The 25,029-nt window shown below is 41.5% G+C and overlaps 1 protein-coding gene across 2 annotated transcripts in view; it reads right to left on the bottom strand.

Annotated features, from left to right (window-relative positions):
- Positions 1-25,029, bottom strand: part of MYOM1 (myomesin 1) — a 129,981-nt gene that overhangs the window by 72,389 nt on the left and 32,563 nt on the right. For both annotated transcript variants that reach the window (XM_004579617.3, XM_004579618.3), the window contains exons 7-13: positions 24,675-24,763; positions 24,505-24,561; positions 22,135-22,299; positions 17,010-17,171; positions 10,859-11,000; positions 7,886-8,085; positions 5,845-5,901 (exon numbers count right to left, since the gene is read on the bottom strand). In XM_004579617.3, coding sequence (XP_004579674.2) covers positions 5,845-5,901; positions 7,886-8,085; positions 10,859-11,000; positions 17,010-17,171; positions 22,135-22,299; positions 24,505-24,561; positions 24,675-24,763 — 872 coding nt within the window. The remainder of the gene's footprint in view (positions 1-5,844; positions 5,902-7,885; positions 8,086-10,858; positions 11,001-17,009; positions 17,172-22,134; positions 22,300-24,504; positions 24,562-24,674; positions 24,764-25,029) is intronic.

Genomic DNA, 25,029 nt, shown 5'->3' on the forward strand with positions numbered 1-25,029 from the left:
AGGTAGCCAGGACACTCAGAAAGCGGTAGGATGCTTCTTTCCCCATGAGAGACAGAGATTACGGCTTCTCATATGAGTAAGTTCCTTGTCCAAAATTCTTCCTCAAATTTCATGCATGCATCCATCCATTCATTCATTCAATTATTTAAATGCCATTGAGCATGTAAGGCACAGAGTTAAGGAACCTGGATTCTGTCTGACGAGTTTACAGGTGAGCTGGTGAAAACAGAGGATGACCAGCACAGGCTAGAGTGTGCTCACGCACCAAAGGACACCAAGAGCAGACCACTATCCAGAGAGGATCACAAGATGATGGGGTTTGAGTCCCGTGTCGAGGTCTGCCAGCTGCAGTGACATAAGGTGGGACTATTCTGGCTCTATCTCTTTCTCCATGTGGCTCCATCTTAGTAGGAAAACATCCGGTACTTCAAAAATATTGTGGAAACGGTGGGATTAAAGTTAAGTTTAATGTTAGCATCAACTCAAAGGCCAGGTGGAGGTGTTGATCTGGGAACCCTCTCTGTAGGTATACTGTCAAAGCTGATCTTATTTTGAATAATGATGGAGATCCACTTGTTGCCAAACACTGATGACACCCAGGCCAATGTCAAGGAGCAAAGGCATTTGAGAAGAAGGATTCTCAATAAGACCCACCTGACTGACAGTGGAACTGCCAACAGTGGTATACAAAAGCACCCCGGCACTCTATGTCTAGGAAAATGAACTGATGCTTAGACGCTCTGAATGACCCATTCCACTCACTGAGCCGGACGCCTCGGAGCAGTATAGCAAAGAGCTGTGCAGAGTGCTGTACTTGAGACTGTTGATGAAGGACTTCTACAATTACAATAATACAGGAGAAAACAGTGGGAGGAGTGGGAATGGGGAGGGCAGAAGGGGAAATCCCTGAGCCTATGAAACTATCATGAAAAAAAAAGAGAGAGAGAAGAAAACTGCTGTGACAGAAAACACGGAGGGGTTCTTCTTAGCTATGAATGACACTGCAGAGGGAGCGGTGATCCCGGAGAGTGGTCCCAGCAAGAGGCAAACGGGGTGGCATCAAGGGGTGATGATGTCTCCTTTACAGAGCAGATTCTGCAGTAAACCAAAGATCAGATTGAGGGTCACTGATTCACTGAAGCTCCCACGGATCCTGCTCTGCACTCCTCAAGTACGGGTGTCTGCTGTGACTTCTCATTCAGTCCCCCAAGTGATGTGCTCAGGGTCATCTCGGGTATCCCAAAGGATCCTTCAGTCTCCACTTCATCTGTAGCAACCTTGCCAAACTCTCCCTATACACTTCCTGTCTTCTCCCTAGTTCTGCAGTTCTGGGAGTGAGGCTCCCAGCAAATGTGGGTGAGAGTCAAGGAAGCTCTCCTGTCTAGGATGGATTGTACATCTGGACTCTGACCTTCTGTTTTCTTCCTGAGCATCCATGCTCCTTGCTGATCAAAGCAGCAACCCTGCAGATCAAAGCAGCGGGGAGGATGTGCTGAGTATTTTCTTCCCTTTGCCATGACGTCACTCTCATCCTAACAGAGAAATCTTTTCTAGAAGATGAGAGAGGGTGGAGGTCAGTAGGGATGGATCCAAATTCAGCCACAGCCCGACTCACTGGGATTGGGATTTCCTCCCATTTCTTTTCCTGCCTGGTCTTCCATCGTGGATGACGGATCAGAAGGTGGCAGAGTAGAAAAAACAGTGATGTCGCCTTTATTCGAGAAAGCTGAATAATGAATTCTCAACCCTAATTTAGCATATAGCTTCAAAATTGCTGCGATCTGCAATGGCTAATGGTAGGCAAATCCACCTCTTGGATAGTCACCTATATGCTCCACACTACTGCTGACGGAGTCTTTGCCAGATGTGTCCCCTCTGTGCCCAGGAGCCAAACCAATCACTGGATCTAAAGTTGCATTCTAAAACAAACAAAACTCCATTCTGGTTTTGGAGGGAAAAAAAAGTTTCTGCTTAAAACTGGGGAAGTACTGGAATGCATGGCCTGTGTCTACATGTTCTCTCTGTCCCTGGGCTGCCCAACAAGCATGCGTTCCTTGGCTTCAGGACTGCCAGCTGCTGCCAAGCTCTCCTCTCTCTGCCTTGGTCTTGTACTGCAACAGACCACCTCCCCTCAACTACCTCAGTACAAACAGAGGTGTCTTTCTTTGCAATTGGATTTCCCCAGGGAGATGGGGGATGCAACAGTGCCCACTCTTGGGTCTAATCCTTCTCCTTGATCTAAAATGCTTCCCCTCAAAAAAAATTCTTCATAACAAAATCTTCCTAAGGCTTAAGAATCTTGTCCCATGTGCTAACTGCCAACTTTCCCACACTATGATTAGATAACTGGGCATCTTTGTGTAAGAGGTCCATGGAGGCAGGAGATGTCGGCTACCTTCAGGTGCTGTTTTGCCCAAAGAATGAATACAACAAATTTATTTTTACTCGAAGAAGAAAAAGAAAGTAAATTTATTTTTAGTGCAAAAAAAAAAATGTTTGAAATCCCAGCATCGCTTTTTCATAATAGGAATGTTCCATGGACTTTCGGAAAGATTCCATTCATAAACCTCCTAGCTGAAGGGCATGGTCGTCTGCTTTCCGTGTTGGCACTGGCGCTGCCAGCGTTTCCCTCCCACCTTTCCAGCCCCGAGCCGCGACCCCTGCTTCTGTGCTTGCCAGGGTTCTCGCTCCCTGTCTGCTAAGAGCAGCCTTCCTGTAATTATTACTGCCCACCCAGTTCTGCTGGGATCTTGACTCTTGTCCACCAGGGCTCCTCTCTGAGTTCAGGGAGTCCCTGCTATGGGGTGTTTGTCCCCGGACTGCCAGGATCTGGCTGCAACATGTCACTCTATTGATCGCCAGGGTTGATTGGGCTGCTCTGGCTGGCTAGGGGGTGTCCCCTTCCTCCCTCTCTGCTCCATGTGTGTCCCTCCCAAAGCTGCGCGCTCGGTCGAAGAGAAACCCAGCTCTTAAAGCACTGGGGAAAACTGTCTGCTTATGTGCTTGGAGGAAATACATTTCAACAATGAAGGTGAAGATCAAGTGTTGTGGCTCAGAGGGGTAAACCGTGCCTTGCCAGCAGGCCATGCCAGAGTGCCAGTTCCAGCTGTGTGCTAATGTGCCAGAGAGGCACACATGAAAGCTCACGGATTTGAATTTCCATCCCCTCCGGCGAGAGCCGTGGGAGTTCCTGACTCTTGCCTTCAGCCTGGCTTAGCCCTGACCGCTTTGAATACTTAGGAAATAAAACAGAAGGTGGACGATCTCTCTTTCTCCTGTCACTCTGCGCTTTAAATAAATACATGAATCTTTTTTCAATAAAAAAGCTGTTTTACTGACATCCACAAAGTGGATAAAACCTAAGTCAGATCAGTCAGGTCAAAAAGAAGAAATCAGAGGTAACATTTCTATATATTCTGCAGATACTATAAGGATAATCATGAAATATGAATAATTTTATAAATAGTTCCTTGAAACATGAAAACTATCAAAGCCTATTGAAGAAATAAATAAGAAAATTTCATATAAATTTTTTCAGAAAATAGAATACTTTACATCTCATTTCATGATACCAGGATTACACTGATATCAAAACCAAAGACTTCACTAGAAAAAACTGTACATTAATATCTTTTATGAATAGATACAAAACTTCTTAACAAAATTTCAGCATTAAAAATTCAACAATATAGCATGATCTACTGAAGTTCATTCTAAACACTTACTTAATAATGTACAATCAATCAATATAATTTACAATCTTAGTTTAAAAAGGATATGGTTATGAATTATCTATTTATAATATAAGTACTCAACAATCTAGGATTAGCAGAGATGCTTCTCAGCCTGATAAAGGATCCTCACTTTTATTCAATATTGCAATACAGATACTGCTGGAACAATAGGAAGAAAAAAGTTACAAATAACCAGGTTAGGAGTCAGCAAGGTGGCACAGCAAACTAATTCTCCATCTGTGGTGCTAGTATCCCATATGGGTGCCAGTCTTAGCGCCACTTCTGATCCAACTCCTCGCCAATGGTGTGGGAAAGCAGTGGAGAATGACCCAAGGCCTTGGGCCTCTGCACCCTTTGGGGAGACCCTGAAGAAGTTCCTGGCTCCCAGCTCCGGACCAGCCCAGCTCTGGCTGTGTGGCCATTTGGGGAGTGAACCAGCTGATGAAGATCTCTTTGTCTTTCCCTCTCTTTTTCTATAACTCTGACTTTAAGTAAAAAATACATAAAAGAAAAGGAAAGGTAACCAGGCTAGAAAACAAGAGGTTATTTTATCTTTACTCACAGATGATATTAAAAAATCCCAAAGAATCCACAAAAAATATGGAAGTCTAATGATTGTGAGAATTAGTCAATTAGCTTAGCAATTTTTTAATATACAGGAGACAAAAGACAGTTGTATTTTTATATATTAGCATAAAATGAAAGAGAAGCACTACCATTTACGTATGAAATGCTTAACAAAAATCCGATAACAATGTGCAGGAATTGCACATCAGTACTACTGAACTGAAGAAAAAAAATGTTAACGGAGATGTATGCTATATTTATGAATTCGAAGACTTGATGTGAAAACATCCACTCACATGCAGCAGAATTTTAACTGAAATCCCTACATGATATTTTACAGAAACTCATAATAATGAATTTAAAATTTATATGGAAATGTAAAGACTTAGGCTGGCCAAACCGTTTCGGAAAGACAATACACCCAAGAACAGAAAGCTTGCAACAGCCAATTTTAAAACTACCAAGTTCACGTATGAGAGAAATAGAAAGAGAGAAGTGTATAAAAGATACAGCAGTGAAGGTGGCATGGAAATAATGCAGAAAAGATACAATTAGCCAATACTCATATGCAGATAATTGTAAAGGAGATGCTTGTTTCACACAAAGTATAGAGGACATTCAGTTGGGATGGGTTACAGATTGAAGTATAAGAGCTAATCCTGTAGCATTTCTAGAAAAATACTTGGATTTGAAAAATATGTCAAATCATACAGACATGGTAAATAAGCACATCAAAAATGATTACAAATATAAGAGAAAACAAGTGAAATCACAAAGAAAAGCCATTACAAATTAGAATGATTAAAGTAAAAAAAAAATAAAAAACACTGATCATATCAAGTACTCATGACAGTATGGAACAACCAGAACTCCCTGATGCTTGCGGGAAAGCAGAGTGTCACAACCATTTTGGAAAACAGTTCGGAATTCCTCTGAAAACTGAACATACACCTTCTGCAAAATCCCCCATTCACTTCCTAGGCTTATCCTAGAGAACTGAAAGCATGTATCCACACACAAAGAACATTCACACAGGCTTTCAACAGGGAACGTACTAATACGCTGGGATGAACTGAAACACATGCCAACAGATACTTACGCTGATGGAAGAAACTTAGACAAAATGTGCAAGAGTCTGTTTATTTAAAATGCTGGAATAGGCAAACCGCAGTATAACACAAAGCAGATCAGCGACCATTGGCTGCTGATGGGGTGAGGGGCATCTACTAGAGCCATGAGGAAATTGAAGAGATGATAGATATGTTCATTGCTTTGGTCATGGTGATGCTTCCTGGGCTGTGTAACACTGGTGGAATTGTGTATTTTTGTATGTGTGCAATCTATTGACTGAGAATACACTTCCATAAAGCTTTAACAAGGAAATGGGATTCTTGTGGATAACAAAGGTTACTTTATCATCTCCAGATATTTTAAAATATTCTTATCAAAACATCTTCAACAATATACACTATACCCCTGCTGCAAAGAAACAAAACTGTGCAACAAACTTTCAGTAGTAATATTTGATGAAACCAGTATTTACCTGTAGGTTCCTCCTCAGTGACAATTATCTGTCCAGTCCAGGGTGCCGACGGGCGACCTGAGCAGAGACAAACATGTGAATGGTGGTGTGGAGGGGAGACCATGCCTTCAAAAAACTAGCCGTCGCTAGAACTGGGATCTGCTTGGCCTGACAGCATCACCTCTTCCTGAACTGCAGTTCCACCAGGGAATCAAATCACCTGTGTGCGTGGAACTGTTCAGCAGGGATTTCCTGAACCATGTCATCCTTCTTGTCCCTTGTTGGGAGGTACATTTCTAGAACAATTGCAACCCCAGCAGTTATTTATCTGCCACAATGAAGATGGAAGAAGGGGCACCAATCAGGCAGTCAACCTTGAGGAAAGCTTTTCCCCCATTTTGCTTTAAAAAGTGTTATCTACCAAGGAAACCAGCTCAGATCTCACGTAAGGAAAATGGGTACAATGATCCATACAAAACAGAAAATGCATTTCTGTGATCCCATCAACATCGGAGGGGGAGAATGGTTCAATGCCTGCTTTCATCAAGGACTATTTTTCACAAGTTTGTGCAAACACAGGAAGATGATAGAGAAAACAGCACCTTCAATTCAAATTGTATTTTGATTTGAATTTAAGTGAAACAAAGGAGTCCATAACAGTGTAAGATGGAATTTTTAGGACAGAAGGAGGAAAGTCGGAAGGTTGGAGAACAATGACTGCAAGCAGAGCCCAGAGGCCCAGTCAGCAGGGAGAAGGTGGCGTCACGCTCCTGAGACGTTCATGCTGCATGAGCAGTGCAGTGGTAACCGAAGGTGCTGGGAATATGCGGAAGGCCAGAGGGCCACAGCCACCTGACTTGGCCTCCCAGGGCACACAGGGCCGTGTCTGGAGGGAGGGCTGATTCTCTGGGCTGGGAGGGCGTGGGCAACGAGGCTATCTGGTGGGTACATGGTGGGGAGGTGCAGGGCAGCCCAAGATGCACAGTACCTCCTGCCACGGCTGAGCCTGCTCACAGATGGAAATGTTCCTGTCCAGTGTTCTTGCACTGCCACTTTACGGACCCTGTCATTAGGGACGCCACATGGGCTCCCGGGAAGAAATGCAGGGCGTAATTCGTGCATTGCACTTCTGAAACTAAGATGTCGAGACTAAATACACGGAAAGATTATTTTTCACTAACATGAAAACTCAAACATCAATCACACACATGAGAAGTCTTTTAAAAGTTTCTGGAAATTTAGTGTTATTAAGAAAACTATGCATGTATTCTGGCCTGGCACGACAGTGTAGTGGTTAAAGTCCTCCCCTTGAACGCTGGGATGCCATATGGGCACCGGTTCTAATCCCGGCAGCCCCGCTTCCCATCCAGTTCCCTATTTGTGGCCTGGGAAAGGAGTCAAGGACGGCCCAATGCTTTGGGACCCTGCACCCGTGTGGGAGACTGGGAAGAGCTCCTGGCTCCTGGCTTCAGACTGGCTCAGCTCCAGCTGTTGCGGCTGCTTGGGGAGTGAACCATCGGACGGAAGATCTTCCTCTCTGTCTCTCCTCCTCTCTGTGTGTCCACTTTTTCAATAAAAATCAACAAATCTTTATTTAAAAAAAAAAACCCTATGCATGATTTTAAAGCTTTTTTTTTTATTCCGTCTCCCATGAACTTCTGAAGTACCCATACAGTGTTTAAATCTGTTTTCCTTCCATTGTGCTGAGATATTAATGCTCTAAAGGCAGACTTTAAGATTCAGGAATCTGCCTTGAGCCAAAAATAAAACCACACTTGGAAGATACCAGCAACATGCATTAAAAATTTTTTTTGGTTGTGTATTTCATTCCACACATAATTCCTGGAACTCAGTTTAACACAGTAGTTTTTTGAAACATAAAATACAATGAAGTTCTTCAGAGAATGGCCGTGTAAAAAAACCAAATACTTGTTTTGTTTTGGGGTCCCCTCTCCTGCTAGGGACAGGCGCATCTGAAAAGTTTCCTTGTTCACGTCTCCCTCTAGTGGAAGGGAGCTGAATAGTCTTACTATGAAGCCCAGGAAAAACGCAAAGAGCTTACTTTTCAGTCTGGCCTTCTCAGCCGGATCTAGAGCAGCCACCGGCTCAGACACTCGAGAGGGCAGGCTTATTCCAGTTTTATTCACAGCTCGAACCCGGAAGATATAGGAACGACCTTCTATCAGTCCAGTGACAGGAAAACGAGCAAACTTCACAGGTGTGTCATTGCATTGAGACCAGCTCTCTGTACCCACTTCACACCTGAGGGGCAGAAGAAGATGAACAATAATATTGGAAGAAGTTTGGTTAATTCATAGCTCTATGGATGAAGAGCCACACAGCCCCTTCAGATCTTATTGGTTAAAACAGTCAGATGTGCACTGCACACACTCAGTTTCACTGGAATACAGTGTGTCTTCCCTAACAAGTACAAACCAGCCTCATATTCTTCTCAGTCTTATTCAAAGAAATCAGTGGAGGAGGCCAGAGGGAATCCACAGACTTTGCACTGAACAGGCATTTTGGGAAGGCTCCCCCAAACTCAGGCCTTCAATTCCACCATTCATGATATTAGCTGACTTCTTCAGGATTTTTTTTTAAATGGAAGGATTATCGAGGAAATTGTCACCTTAAAAGATATATATACAGGGCCCGGCAGCGTGGCCTAGCGGCTAAAGTCCTCGCCTTGAAAGCCCCGGGATCCCATATGGGCGCCGGTTCTAATCCTGGCAGCTCCACTTCCCATCCAGCTCCCTGCTTGTGGCCTGGGAAGGCAGTTGAGGACGGCCCAAAGCTTTGGGACCCTGCACCCGTGTGGGAGACCGGGAAGAGCTCCTGGTTCCCGGCTTTGGATCGGCCGTTGCAGTCACTTGGGGAGTGAATCATTGGATGAAGATCTTCCTCACTGTCTCTCCTCCTCTCTGTATATCTAACTTTGTAACAAAATAAATAAATCTTTAAAAAAAAGGTATATATATATCTATATCTATATATATAACTATTTGGGAAATAGCTCACCATGCTTTCTCACGGGCAGTCACCACACTCCATGTGGCAGAAGGGTGGTGAGGTTATTGTCACAGGCTTGTTTCTAGAACAGGTGACTGCTGAGAGGCAGGGGAGGGGAGGGGGGTTTTCCCAGGGCTGGCCTGGGGAGGGTGTGCAGCTAGAAATGCTGCTTTGTGACTGAGTACCTCCACAGCAGCACAACTGGGGGGTCGAGATATCCCCTCCAGAGACACTGTGGAGTTACTGGCCTGACTGGCAGAGTGTGAGGGACTCCGTGCGGCTGCGTTACACAGCATCAGGATGAAGTACATCTCACCATTTTGTGCAAGCAGAGCACTCCACCTTCAGTTTATATCAGTCCCCTAACCTAGCTCTATGTCTAATACCTGTAATTCCTAACTGGTTCTCACGGCGGGTGGATGGGAGCTGCCAGTGGGATACACGGTTTGTTGGGGTGGAGGGTCTGTCTTCCTTTTCTATCACCTTTGAAAAGACAGTGAACGTATTCTTGAACACTATGTCAAGTTCTATCTACACAGCATCAAGGCCTGCTTCCATTCCTTTGCCTCTAAATCTTTCCTTTGTGTAAATCCGGGTGCCACTATGGTTGCAGAGTGGCAGAAGGCTGAGAGGAAAGGGTGGTTCTCCAGCACAGCTCCCTACAGGAACTCAGCCAGGACTTGCAGACCCTCTCCTCCCTGGACAATCCAGGTACCCACAGCAATCCAGGTACCCACAGCACCCTTCCTAACCTCCTGTGGGCAGAGAGAAAGGAGAAGGGCCACCATGCCAGAAACTTCTTCAGCATGCTGGAGCACAAACTGCACAAAACTACCACCACGTGGATACAGGGGTTCCAGTCCTGCTATGTCCTGTGTGTGACCTAGATGAGTGCGTGCTCTCTCACTGGTGTGTGGTATTGGGCCACATTTCTGTATGTGATACTAGCACCAACCTTAAGGCTGGTAATGGCTTAGCAGTTAGCATATGCAAAGTGTTTACAACAGTACCATGAACATAGTACTTGATTAGTACGTATTCACCATAATGTAGTTATGTTTATTACGACTCAGGCTAGAGGAAGACAAAAGGTACCGATTATCTCTAGTTTTTCACTCATGTAAATTTGTAAATGCCTTAAGAATTTGCCAAAGAATAAAATAGAACCTGAAAGTACCAAAAAGAACCTTTTAAACTTTCATAATTCATCATTACTAAATGATGGGAAATGTACAACATACATAATTTCATGTACATTGGTAAACTGTATGATTTATAATAGATATTTCACTGATGCTATTAAGACCAATGGGCATGTATTTACCAAACACGGTAAATAGGTTTAAGATTGCTTGATGCAAACCAATTATACTAGAGTGACACAGTTTAGCTGTTCTGGATGGTTTCTACAATCAGATTTTATCACCTAAACATGAAAAGAGAATTAGAGTAACTATCTGAACAGAAACTAAGTCAATATATGGAAGTCAAAAATCTAAATTTGTTGTCTGTACTCACACTGTCTAAACTCATTATATAAATGACACATAAACCCAGTTCCAGTAAATATTAGAGCCTCTAAGTTTTGGAGAATGTAAACTATAAGAATTCATTTTGTTATTTCTTGTATAACTTGAAAAAATTGAATCCATATCTTGAAATGTAAACACAGTTGTGTTAACATCCCTAAAATCAACATCACTGAATTATCAAACACATAGAACACTATTTCATGTTGAAACTGGTTCTGTTCAGTCTACGAACAAATAACATTCTAATAACTTGTGTTGGGAGTCAGAGTCAAGGAATTCATCATTGAGTTTAGGCAATTGGCTACGCAGGCAGAAATGAAAACACAGACAGATGGAAAGTTCTAAGTGTGTCTGTGAATAAACACTTGCAGAAAGAGACAAGCGAGAGAAGGAGGGGAAGGTCAGAGAAGAAAATACTTTACCGAGAAGTGCTAGAAATCAAGCATGCATCTCTAAGATCAAGCAAGTAACTTGAAGTTAGACTAAGCACTAACTTATCAATGAAATATCCCAGGATTGGACTTCCACCGTCTACAGCTGGCTGCTTCCAGGAGATGATGATGTAATCTTTGTTGGCTTCCAAGCACAGCACGTCCAAGGGCGCGGCTGGTGCTCCTTCAATCTCTGCATCAGCATCTGTGGACACACAGAAGGACCCATTAGCCCTTGTAAATACGTTGTCAGCTTGGGAAGCTGGATCAGTGCACCCATGGCACCATGGTGGCTATGTCCTGGCCCCAACAGCAAGTTGCAGAGCTTGTAATTTATTTACCAGCATAACAATGTGTGCTTTTCACTCCCAGTAGCAACAACATTATGTTAGGAAATAGAAAGAATTGAGGAGGGAGTGGTATTATAGTGGCTCAACAGTCTAATTCTTTGCCTTACAGTGCCGGCATCCCATATGGGCACTTGTTCTAATCCCAGCTGTTCCTCTTTGAATCCAGGTCCCTAATTCTGGTCTGAGAAAGCTGCAGAAGATGGCCCAATGTCCCATGTGAGAGACCTGGAAGAAGCTCCTGGCTTTGGATTGGCTCAGCTCCAGTTGCTGCGGCCATTTGGAAAGTGAACCAGCAGACAGAAGATCTCTTTCTCTTTCCTCTCTGAAAAAGCAATACATTTTTTTTTAAAAGAAAATGAGCAGTATCTGAAAGAAACTCATGACCTCATGTTGTTGAAGTCCAAAATATTGCAAAAGAAAATATGGAGATACTTGAGATTGCTATCAGACAAGTTGTGCCAGCAAGATTGTTCTGAAGCGATTGTGCAATACTACAAAGAAACTATGAAAGCCTCCACCAGGGGACGAATAACTATTTCGGTCCTCTTGGATGCATTGCATCTACAATAAAACAAGAACCTTGGAGCTTTGCCCATCCCTAGGATGGACACTACCATTTTGAAAGAGAAAGAAAAGCATTCATTGTCATGAAATACTTGTTTCCCAGTGGAAAATACTTAGGAGAAATTTGGTACAGTACCCTGGTTTGAGCCTAACTTATCTGAGTTCAGTAAAGAGTAAGATAACACGAGAAACTCTGACTGCTGATGAAATGAAATCTCCTCCGGCACAACACTGGTGTTAGGTGTGCGAAGGGAAGGAAAATGCTAAGTCACCTTTCAAGAGGACCTCTTTAAGACTAGAAGCAAAGTCCTTGGGGGCGGGCACCCACACAGGGTAGTTCCTGCTGGCATTTGCCCAGCCCTGTCATAATCAGAGTTGGTAGCAGCAGAGGCTGAGGCATGTAGCAGCCACCAGGGGAAATCCATGGTGACTGAACAAACACTTCCTTTCCCTATGGTTTATATTTCAGTGTTGTGTGTGAGTTACCAAGGCAGTTGGGGCTCAAGTCACTTGGGTTTTGAACATTTTGCTTCTTAGCCCATGAACTGGCAGGAAAGTATCTGCAGCCAAACATGTCCTACAGAAGGATATATAGGAAAATATGACTAAACCATCTGATTGAAACTAAATGTGAGGTCCCTGCACACCACACCATGGAAAATGAGCTTTTTGGTGCAGAGAAATTTCTCTCCTTCCAGACCTGGAGATCACTAGATAGGGAGAGTGGTACTGCTGACGGTGAAGGAAGAGCAGTGCTAGCATCGAAGCAAGGATCCAAATGGGCCCAACTGGAGACCATTATGCTAACAGAAATGAGTCAACCCCAAAAGGATAGATACTGCATGTTCACTCTAATATAAGAAAACTTCCATTAAAAATACACAATAAAATAACAACAACAATGATGATAACAAAAAGGAGAACACACACACACGTAACCCCATAAACAAAGGATGTAATGGAGACCAGACTACCAGGAATCAAGGAAAATAAACAGAAGATAACTCTACTAAGGAATGAAGGTAGACTCCCAATGAAACTTCTAAGCATACCTAGACAACAAAAAATTACAATCCCTACTACTGACCATGCCAACAATGTCATGACCCACATAAAGAGCAAAAAGCTGGAACCATTTCTCTTTCATCTCTAATTGTAAGTGGTTGTCCCCTGGTGATGCTCAGTGCTAATATGGCTAGGGGTTATTTTGCTCATCTTCTTAGGGAATGGCTCCTTCTTGTTTCAATTTGCAGTTTTGTGTTGTCAAATCTAATTCTTTTTGCTGTGAATTTTTACCTTTTTGCACTTCCTAGTTATTTGTATCTTTTTCAATAAGTTTTTGTGATGCATTAATTGATCATCCATCCAGAGACTGATTACTTGTGAACGCCTGAGGTTGTAAATGTCCCTTTCAACACTGTTTTTGGTACATCTCATGGTAATGATGTTCTTGTTTTTATTGTCACTTCTTCAGTGCCACATGGGTCATGCAGTAGTATCAATTTCTACAAGAAGGAAGAAGCTCCTGGCTTCTGGCTTCAGACTGGCTCAGCTCCAGCCACTGTGGCCGCTTGGGGAGTGAATCATCAGACGGAAGATCTTCTTCTCTGTCTCTCCTCCTCTCTGTATATCTGCCTTTGTAATAAAAATAAATCTTTTTTAAAAATCACCTATTTATGGGGCTTGGTGGCGAGGCCTAGTGGCTAAGGTCCTCGCCTTGATCCCATATGGCTGCTGGTTCTAATCCCGGCAGCTCCACTTCCTCTCTATCTCTCCTCCTCTCAGTATATCTGACTTTGTAATGAAAATAAAATAAATCTTTAAAAAAAATCACCTATTTATTTAAATGGCAGAGCTAGTACAGAAGAGGCAGAGAAACAAAAGGAGAGATCTTCTATCCACTGGTTCACACCAAAAATGGTCACAATGAGTAGAGGTGGGCCAGCCTGAAGCCAAAATCTTCTACATCTCCTGTGAGTACAGGGTCACAACCAAGCACTTGGGCCACTTTCCACTGCTTTCCATGGAAAACTGGCAGGGTGTTGCATTGGATGTGGAGCAGTGAGTCTTGAACCAGTGCCCACATGGGATGCGGGTGCTTCAGGCAGCAGTCTGAGTCACTACACTACAACATTAACCCCTAAGTCAATTTATAAATTACACATACACACACACATTGACACACATACACACATTGTCACACATATACACACACACACATTCTGAAAGCAGAATATCACCAAAGTATCAGGCAATTAGCTGTTGTCAACCAACTTGTCTTTACATTGAATCATATGTAATTCCATAGTTAAGGGATCTTTTGAGCTCACACTCAGAACTTGTAGCTAGAAGCTTTGGTTCATCCTGCATACTCGTATCTTTAATCTGCCTGCCTAAATGCAACCCTTCTGTCTCCTCTCTTTATATTACATAACAATGTCATACTTTAATAAGATATCTTTGAAAAAACTAAAATACATCATTTAAGCTAAAGTTGCAAGTGAAATATTTTCCTAAAAGGGGGAAAATTCAGAACACATTGCTGAAATTCATCTTCCAGTTTTATTATCCATTCTCTGATAGCTGATACATTTTAGTACCTTTTCATTTCCTTAATTTACGGATTTTAAAACTGGGTTAAGTCTAAATTTCAGACATCCACATCATCCACATATAAAGGGTATAACAAAGCTGTTCTGGAAGAACTTGGAATGCACTCTGGTTCAGATGAGAGTGCAGAGACGAGGACTTGGCTTAGTGCTCAGCCAGCCACACCTATCCAGGCAGTTTAACCAGACAAGTCAACTTGCTGATGTGCTTGTGTGTCAATATTCATGACAATGTAAGCCAAAGGTGGCTCCTCTCTGCCCTCTGCAATACCTGACTTTTCCTATCATGCTCCTGTGGAGGAGAGGGCCTCACACTTTTCGCAGATGTCACAGGTGCTGGCCATTGCAAGCATTCAACATTGGTATAGTATACACTGTAACGTGTTTCCAGTGTCCCTTCTTCCCATTTTCTTTTTCATTTGGTGCAAGAACCCCTGAGAAGGACAAGGAACATCCCAGGCCACCAAGAGGCTACCAACCTCAGTTTCCTGTCTGGGTGAGCTACGTGCACCTGCCAGAAGTGACTGAAATGACCTGTATCAGTTAGGAACGTCAGTGCAAGAATGGGACTTGGGATGCTGGATGACAACAGTAGGCAGAACTGACCAAAGAAGAATTCTTTTTTTTTTTTTTTTTCATTTTAACAGCCTAGTCCATACTGTAATTAAAGTCTTCGATTCAAAGACTTGTCTAGAGGCTGGCATTTTGGCACAGCAGGCTAATCCTATGTCTGTGATGCCAACATTCCCTAAGAATAACAGTTCAAGTCCTGAGTATTCTACTTCTGATCCAGCTCCCTGCTAATGCCCCCTGGGAAAGTAGTGGAAGAATGCCGGAGTACTTGGTTCCGGGGCCCCTGCCATCCACATGGGAAACCCAGATGGAGTTTTTGGCTTCTGGTTTTGGCCTAGCCTACCCCTGGTTATGGTAGCCATTGGGAAGTGAACCAGTGGATGGAAGATCTCTGTCTCTCTCGCTGACATTTTATCTTTATAACAAATAAATAAATAAATCTTGAAAAGACTTGCTGATAGCCTAGCTTAATATCTGCCTCTAAAGGGCAGAACTGCTCCGCCTTTTGGAGCCTTCATTTCTGCATTTCACACTTAGGAGGTGTGATTAGAGCCGAGCCCTGACGTTTGTGTGCGGTAGACCACTGGGCAAACTAGTCACAGGTCTTTCTGAGAATACCACTTTTAAATCCATTAATTGAAGTACAAACAAAGTTCAAAATGTTCATTGAAAATGGGATTAAAAGGTAGGCTTATTTGGGTATGAAAAAACTGAAAGTTCATGTATGCTTTTTCCATCAAACGAGTTTTTCATGATTTTTCGGAAGAGCTCTCATATGCATGGGTTTAAAAGTTTTTTGCACCAAAAAGATTTAGCCTTTAATTCAATTTTCCTTGGATTTTTTTTGACATATATACATAAGATTACAAAAGAAACCAATTATATTGAAATATTCTAATTATGAACAATTCAAGAGGCTGTAAATCCCTGTTAAGGACCTATTGGCCTCTAAAATTCTATCTTGACCAAAATATCTGTGATTACTGATTCTACTAAATAGGAATTGATGACTCAAAATGTATTGTTTATTTTTTAATTTTTCAAATATTATGAATAAGGTATCATATTTTGATATCTTAAAAAAAAATCTTCCTGGTTTGGTGGAGACTGTGCCTCCTGAGCTAACTTAGCTCTTCACAGAAGGATGCAGAGCCAGATTCCTCCTCTGTTTGACCGGAACAGAAGCAACATTGCTCGGCATTAATCATCCCTGGGCGGGAACCAGGAAACCAGAGCCCACGCCTATAATTTAGCACTCACCACATTGTTCAGATTAGCCAATTTTCAACTGTTGATTTTCCCTGCAGACACTTCCAAAAAGGCCAGGGTCTGGGCTCTGCCCTCGTGCCTCTCTTCTGCCTCCTGACCCTCCCTGCTTCCTCCCCCTGGGTGACCCTGCTGTGCCTTCTGTCTATAGGAGCTGTGAGTTTGGTAAACTCTCTTATTTTGGTCCTCTCCTATGTCTCCTCTTTGGACTACAACTAACTGACATCACATAAAAGAGCAGTGAAGACCATCCTGAGGGTGTGAATTCTTCCAAGGTGCCAGGCTCCTGTGAGGAAATGATATCCACTTGTACATATTCAATATATTCAGGACATCACTGAATGGGGTTGGGGGGGAAGAAAGATTCCTAAAATAAACATTTGTAGCTTGTCTTGAGAATTAAGTTGTAGCACCTTGTTTCACAGACCAATAAAGCTGAAGTTATAAGGAAGGGACTTGAAATGAAATTATAAATTTTCTCCCTGAAAAACATACTCAGGAGTAAGACATCAACCAATGCACTATCTTTTATGGCAACTTTCATCGGTTCTTTTGGGGTTCAGTAACTCCACTCTGACACCCGCAGAGTACTTGCTGTTGGCTCGCTGAAGAGGAGGAAAGTGCTGATGTGAGGGACAGTTACACGGGCCGGACACCTGTTACACTGGGGCTGAAGTCTGCATGGGCCACATTGTATGCTAGATCTAAGTTTATTAGAAATTAATACACATATCCTGGGGAGTCTAGAAGAGTTTTCAAATGACACATCATTATAAAGACATGTTTGAATAGATTGATTTGGTCTTGGTGTTGTAAACATTATCGGGTATTCTGCTTTTTACCAGGTCTTACCTCGAACAAAGACATAAGCACTATATTCTTCATAATATTCGCCCATTCGTGCACGAATTGTATAGAGGCCTTCATCTTCTTTGTTGAGGTGAGAAAATGTCAGTGTTGCCCGCTCTCCACTCCAGTGTGTCTGTACCCATTTTGATGGAGAAACAGGTGCTCCTAAAAATATAAAAGTATACACATTCACTGATTTTTCCCCCTTCATTGCTTTCTTCTATTTCCATTCCCCTTCATTCTTTTCCCCCTTTTGTCTTCCTTTTCTATAATGAGAGCTATTTGATTGTTGGAGGAGGTTCCTAGAGTTTTAAGTCATTCTGCCATGGTTAAATTAGAAAAAAACATTAGACCAGAAGGGAGAGAACCAGAGCCAAGTACAAAGCTTGCAAGGTTCAGTACAAAATTCAGTTGTAAAGTTTCTTGTTCAAAGCCTGGAGAAGTAAAGGTGCTAAACTATCAGGATTTCCCTTTAAAAACATTTTATTGCTTATAAAACATAATGGGGTAACATAACTGTAAAGGTAGCAATTTAGAGTTATACTTTCATATTAAAGAATACTTGACCCAATTTAATATCCTGGATAATATCATATTTCTGGCTCATTTTTTCTTAATTTTAAATACATTTATTAGATTGTCATCATTCATACTTTCAGCAACTTCATGCTAAATCAATATTGAAAGTAACCTTTATTTTACAGATGCAGCTCCACTGATGAATTTGGGTAATTTTCTATTTGGCGACAACTCTTGGCTAACATACCCGTTACTAGAGCTATTAAGTGTATGCCACAAGCAGTAACAACATTGGACTAACTTTCTGGTAAACTATTTAAAAAAATAAATTTTAGTAACCCAGAACTAATAATTCTTAAAGAAAAAAATTTCAAAAAGATTTAATTCTGAACCAAGCAGATGGGAGCTTTTTTTTCTCTCTCTCTTCCTGCTTCTCAAACCAAAAAATAAAGAAAAAAAACATTAAAATTAAAAAAGAATCCATACAAATGAGCTTCAGTTAAGCTTCCATGTAAGTGGAAATGTTTTGCATTTTTTTAGAGTTCCTCTAACCTAATATTAGATGTGATTGTGTATGATTGGTATGTAATTTGGAATGCTGTTTATGCATCTATCATTTTATCTCCAGTTACATGAAGAAAACAGTTTTAAATCTATCTTCGTTGATAACAGGTGTTCCCATCACGTGTAAAGATCAGGCCTGCTGCTTGGGGAGCACCTGTTGTGCTGGGATGCCTGTGCCTGCTCATGCTGCCTGTCACTTGGCCTAACTCCACTAATGATGTCCATGCACCACAGTCCCCTTGAACTTCACATGTAAAGTACAAGTTCAAAGAGAAACTGATCATGAATGCCAAGAACACAACAGAGCATGTAACCAAATCCAGATCCTACTAAGATGGGCCTGTGGAACTGCCAGGTGTGCAGGTCCAACGAACAAGTCAGCCCTGGTAGTCAAGACTCTCATTAGTGATTTATCCAGTCACTGAAACTCACTGAGCCTCATTATTGTTTGTTTGTAATGAATAATGTTTGGGCTATCATAGGATCCCTTATAGGAAATGCTAAAAAGCATCATAGGTAGCTATCTTTGTATATTTTTCTATATTTTCTCAAAATGTATCCAATTTTTTAAAAGATTCTTGTTTATTTGAACAGCACAGTTACAAAGAGAGAAAGAAGTCTTGCACCAGCTGATTCACTCCCAAAATGGCCACAACAGACAGAGCTGAGCCAGTCCAAAGCCAGGAGCCAGCAGTTTCTTTGAAGTCTCCCATGTGGGTGTAGAGACGCAAGGACTGGAGCCGTCCTCTGCCAGTTTTTCAGGCTCATAAGCAAGGAGATAGTTCAGAAGTGGAGCAGCCAAAACTTAAATCAGAACTTTTTTTTTTAAAGGATAGAATAAGTTTTTATTTATAGTTTAATAGAAAAGAGGGAAGCCTTAACTTGGAAGACAGTATGTACAACATACTTCTTATTTCCATGGAATGGAATCAAACGTGGACTGAGACGACTGAGTACATATTAGAAATCAACAAGTGCTGGCAATAGAGTAGGAAAGAAACAAAGGAATTAGACCTAAACACACAAAGCCCTTCCCTTGGACCTGCTGACTGCAGCCAGAACCAGGGCTGGGTCACACAGTGGAGACTGGGTCCAGGACAGCAGGAAACAGAGCAGGCAAGGGGCAAGGAGGGGAGGGAGGTTGCACTCAAGCGCGGGTTTAGCGCCAGGTAAATCGCTCTTGGTATTTACATACAAAAATCAACTGGCTCTATTCTTGCACTGCAGGCCACTACCTAACCCACTGTGCCACAGTGTTGGTTCCAAATTTTAAGTGTTTTATAATCCAATCCTCTCTAAGAAGTAAAGTGGTAAAGACTTTAAGACAAATTAAAAAGGAGATGACAGTCTATTTGTGGCTGTCAACAACATTTCCTCTATCATCTAGGCCCTCTGGCATGGGACTCACAGATGAACATGTACCTGGATGAAAGTTCAATGTCTCAAATTCAGTTGTTTTTCATTATCTAGGCTAAAGAGATACAGAGAAGTCAGAGAAAGTGCAAAGTTTCCCTTGTGGCTTTTTTCTACTAAACCTCACATTTCGGGATGCAAGAGACATAGGATAATGAGAAGAACTGGGGTGGAGGGAGAGGTATAGCCCAGCAGTTACGCTTGTACCCCATACTGGACACTCTGTGCTCCGGCTCCCTGCTACTGCACTGGGAGGATGCCAACAACTGCTCCTTAGGTCAGAGACCCAGCTGCAGTTCCTGGCTCCTGCTCCCCAGCTTGTGAGTGAACAAGAAGACAGAAGATATTCCATTCTATCTGTCTCTCCCTCTCGATGTCATTCTTTCAAGTAAATTAATGAATTAATAAGCAAATAAATAAATACATTTTAAAGCAGAAGAAGCCTCAGGGCTCATTAGAATGGACACCATGGAATCAGGAGGTCTCATTTGGCCAGAATTTGGTTGTGTGAGTCGGAGCAACCCCTTTCCTCTCCAGTTTTAATGTCAGGATCTATTGGATGAAATAATCTGGTAGGGAAACAGTATGCTTGAATCTAAGATTTAAACATTGCTTTAGAAATGACAATATTTCTTAAATACTTCAGCTGATCTTGTTCTGATAGCTTTTTTTCCTATTTAATCTGGAATATCACCTAGACTAAACAGTCCATCTCAAATGGGAAGGCAAAAAAGGGCAATAAAATCCTTATTTCTTTCTTACAAAAAATTAACACAATCCTTTAGCAGCAGAGTCAGGTATAATATATGTGATTTGAAGCCGGAGTCAGAAGAACTGACAGTAGTTGGATTTTCTTTTACCAGTGTTAGCTATAATACGATGGAGTCTATCATCTATTTATGCCCTGAAAGAATATCAGTGTAGTTCATGCAGAATGTACTTACTGTGAGTAATTTCAAAATCATAAAGAGCCTTTAACAAACTCAAACAAAACTTCCAAGGTCTGAATTTCCTGTTCATAGTACTATGAGGATTTTATTGCTTCATAAATACATAAGTATGTATATTTGTATTATTTTTTCTTCTTTTGTTTCTTTTTGTTTTTTGTATGTATGTATATGTATACACATATGCACATATACATTTATAAGTTTCACACAACTTCTTTGATATAAATGATAAGCCAATGAGAAATGGTACTTTACCCAATAATATTCTTACAAAATAAATAAATGTTCTAAAATAACTACTTGGTGATAAGAAAACATTATCTTGAGATCTGTGTAATGTCTCATTAGTATGTGGATACTTTTCTATCTTGCTCCTAAGCGTGTGGCTCAGTGAGTAGAATGGGCCATTCCAAACACCCACAAGCATCAGTTCATCTTCATTGGAGCTGCTGATCAGGCAAAAATAGAGAGCAGTGCTCCTTTTGCATCACTGTTGGCGATCCCACGGTCAGTCTGATGGGTCTTGTTGAAAATATTCTTTTCAGGGCAGCACAACGGTTCAACTGGCTAATCTTCCACCTCCGTATTCTGGTAATTCATGTGGACACAAGTTTGTTTTCTGGCTGCTCTACTTCTTCTCTTCCAGCTCCAGCTTGTGTCCTAGGAAAGCAGTGGAGGATAATCCAAAGCCTTGGGACCCTGCACCTCAGTGGGAGACCCAGAAGAAGCTCCTGGCTCCTGGCTTCAGATTAGCTTAGCTCTGGTCATTGCTGCCATTTGGGAAAGGAACCGATGGATGGAAGATCTTTCTCTTTGTCTCTTTCTCTGTGTAAATCTGCCTTTCTAATAAAAATAAATGCTTTTAAAAAATAAAATATCTTATCTTATGTTGCTGTTTTTAAAAGAGAGAGAGAATAAAACTTCTAACTGGTGGTTCACTACCCAGATGCCTGTAACAGCTAGAACTGGACAATTCTGAAGTCAGGAACTAGTAACTCCATCTTTATCTCTCACATGGGTAGCAGACTCAAATGTCTGGGCCATCAACTGCTGCCTCCCAAGCTGTGTGTGCATTAGCAGGAATTCGGGAAGCTGGCATTGTGATATAGCACATCAAGCTTCCACATGCAATGCCCAGCATCCCATATGGGTACTAGTTTCAGGCCCAGCTGCTCTACTTCCGATCCATGGGAAAGCAACAGAAAATGGCCCAAGTTCTTGGGCACCTGCATCCCAGAAGAAGCTCCTGGTTCTGCCTGCCCAGCTCTATTTGTCCTGGCCATGCCACTTGGGAGGTGATGAGCAGATGAAAGATATTCTCTCTCTTTTTCTTTCTCTCTCTTTCTCCCTCCCTGCCTCTCTCTCTCTCCCCACCCTGCTCACTCTGCCCACCTCATCCCTCTCTTTGTAACTCAGCTTTTCAAACAAATATACAGACTGAAAGTTGGGTTGGAAGCAGAAGCACTTTAACATGGGCTGCAGACTTAACTAGCTCCCCCTACCTGCCCCCTCCTTCCCTGTCAAAAGGACCCAGTGTCGCTACTTTGATAAATATGTAAAAATTCTTTAAAAAGATAGTGGGTGTTCCCCTCTAATTAAAGATTGTCAGCTCTGATGAACACGTCTGATCTACAACCTTCTGAGAAAAAGACTCGAAGTGGGAATTCATCACAGAGACTCACCATTTCTGTACCATTGGATCTCTGGCTGGAATTGTTTGATTTCAGGCGTGATAACTACACGGCAGCCCAGGCTCATTGTCTCTCCCTCTCTCCCAAAGGACACATCAAACTTATCATCAAAGTGGATATCAAACTTGGATGCATAGCCATAAGGGGTTACAGCAACTGAGTATACAAACAAAACAAGTAGCAGCATTTATTTTCTCATCAAAGGGACATGTACATTTTAACAAACACAGCAGAAAGTAGCTGCAACAGATTGATTAAAAATCAATTATATTTTGGGTTAAAAAATCAAGTTTTACTTGAAATTTGTATGAGAATGTTTGCTTCATGACTCTTGAAAATTAAGTATTTATTTTAATTACTCTATTAAATAGAATTTAAATGGTCACAAGTAATGTCGTAAATATAAATTGATACCATATTTAACCTGGACTTAAGAAAACAACTACAATATATGAATCTTTCAGATTTTAGATTTTTATTTAATTTACATTGTAAATTTTAACTTAGTTTAAGTTTATATTCTCGGGAAAAAATAGCCATGTAAATGTCTTATAAACACAGAATTTTCAGTAATCTAACAATCTGAAGAAAACTTACCAATTAACTTTTTTTAACTTAAGTTAAAAACCCAACAATCTGAAGAGAAAATGTGATTTGGAGGCAAGGAAAAAGTTTAAACTATTACCACTTTTAAGAGATTATTCACAGAGATATTTATAGATTAAATTTACAGAAATATTTATAGATTGAATTCTTATATCATCAACTTTTTTTCTCAAAGGGTTTCAGAAAATAATGACCATTTATTGAGATGACATGTTGTATATATGTTATATTACATGATACGCATATATACCAACAGTATGTGGTGACAGCGTATATTGACTGCCTGTGTATTGATCTAGAGTGCACCGTTGGATTCCAGGCACTTCACAGCTGATATGTCGGCCTCTGGGAGGCAATGACTCCACAGCACAGACAGTTTTCTCTTTTAGATCAGAACATGGCAGTTTACAAAGGTAATACACAGCTAATGGCAAGACTTTACAGACAGCATATGAATTTAAAATTCAAACCCATTTCTCACCAACTCCAAAATTTATGTTTTTTCCCTCTTAAGTGTCTTTCCCTAAGACCCATCAGTATTAAGTGGAAAATACAATCTTAACATTTATTAAGTTCAACTTTTCCTAAATACTCTTGCAGGTTTTGGAGAGCTATGAACTCAGGTAAGCTCCTCAACAATCTCAGTGGGTCAGGGTGTGATCTCCATTTTACAGAACAGCAAATGCATACCTGCAGCCTCGTTCTTGGCCACACTTGCAAACGGAGCCAGGTTCACACCAACAAGCTGTTTTCAAAAGCTGTGTGCTCTCACCCCAGACACTGCACTGCCTTGTCAAACCTTGGCTTGTAAGCCGGAATGACAAAGGCAGGAAGTGGACCAATTGATTTAGATGTCATATATTACAGTTGCTTTACATAGAAGGAGGAAGATGGAGACACACGGATGCAAAATGGCCAAGGAATGAACTGGATGCAGATCGGTCCTGGGACATTACAGTCTCAGAATTTCAGACTGTTCTAGCTCAGTGTGAGTCAAGTGATGGGACATTTGAGAAGCCTTCCTCCTTTGCTTCCACCTGAAAATTACTCCTGTCTGGAACTGATGCCTTTGACTCCAACTTGGAATCTTACAGCGAGGAGCCATTCCGTCGGGTCAATGGAGTTAGGTCGCTTACAGACACCAACAAGCCAGTGAGGTGAAAAACTTGCCCGTGAGAAAGTATCTTCACCAAACATTTTCTAAACTGCAACTTATTTTTCAATGTTTGGAAAATAAATCAGGATTTAACTATCTTTCGCAGTCTAGCCATTGTAGGATTGTAATTTTTTCAACAACTAAAAAATTTTTACATTACTACTTCCCATGAAAAAGAAGTCTGATTTGGACTGATACTTGAATACATTTAGACTTCATTTAAAAATAATACTTTATAAGTTATGTGTTTAGTCATTCACTATGAAATACCTGCTCTATGTCAGGTAAAGGGAGTTTTGGAGATAAAAGGTCCAGTCTCTCCTTTAGTAACAAAATAATCTAAAAAATAAAACTAACTATAGCTACCAAATATATCCATATAACATTCTAAGAAGCATTAATTTCAGTGTCATAGAATAGCTAATTACACCATATAAAGATGACATTACATCAATAGATGACAATACTTCAGAAAGTTCATGGAAAATAGGATTAAAAGATGTTTAAAAGACTAAAATATCTTGAAATTTGTGCCTAGTTTTTTCATAATATGCATTTTCCATGAACTTTTAGAGGACCAGTTATATTTTTTAACTTACAGCTGAGAGGCATAGTGGTAGCATGCAAGCGCATCCCGTCAAACTCTCCCTTATATCCTAGAAAAGAAAACAGAAATGCAGGTGAACTGCTTTGTGGTGGGTCGATTATTTTAGCCATGGGAAGAAATTTTAAAGCAGCATTTTGAATGGAACAAATCCAACGAACGTACTCTTTACCACAATAGATGCATATGCTGAAAGTTCTCCTTTAACATTCATCGCCGAGGCCCGGTACTGAGCTGTGTCTTCAAAATCACACCTGAAAGAGCAGATGGAGATAGGTGGCCATTGCGGGCAAAGTCCTTGTACTCCTGGCTGGCTGTTCTGTCGGGGAGCTCTTTGCTCACCTGGCACCCTGAAGACCCATGGCTAACACAAGGTTCTTAGTGTCTCTGAAGGAAGCTACTGTCCCTGCTCCAACCACCTGGCCTGCAAACACAGCCAAACAGATCTGCGGCAAGTTGATGCCAGCAGCACAGCATCATAGGCTCCTGCGACCCTAACCTTTTTTACATGTTGAAAAAG

Source organism: Ochotona princeps, chromosome 18 (genome assembly GCF_030435755.1).
Source record: "Ochotona princeps isolate mOchPri1 chromosome 18, mOchPri1.hap1, whole genome shotgun sequence".
Taxonomy (NCBI): domain Eukaryota; kingdom Metazoa; phylum Chordata; class Mammalia; order Lagomorpha; family Ochotonidae; genus Ochotona; species Ochotona princeps.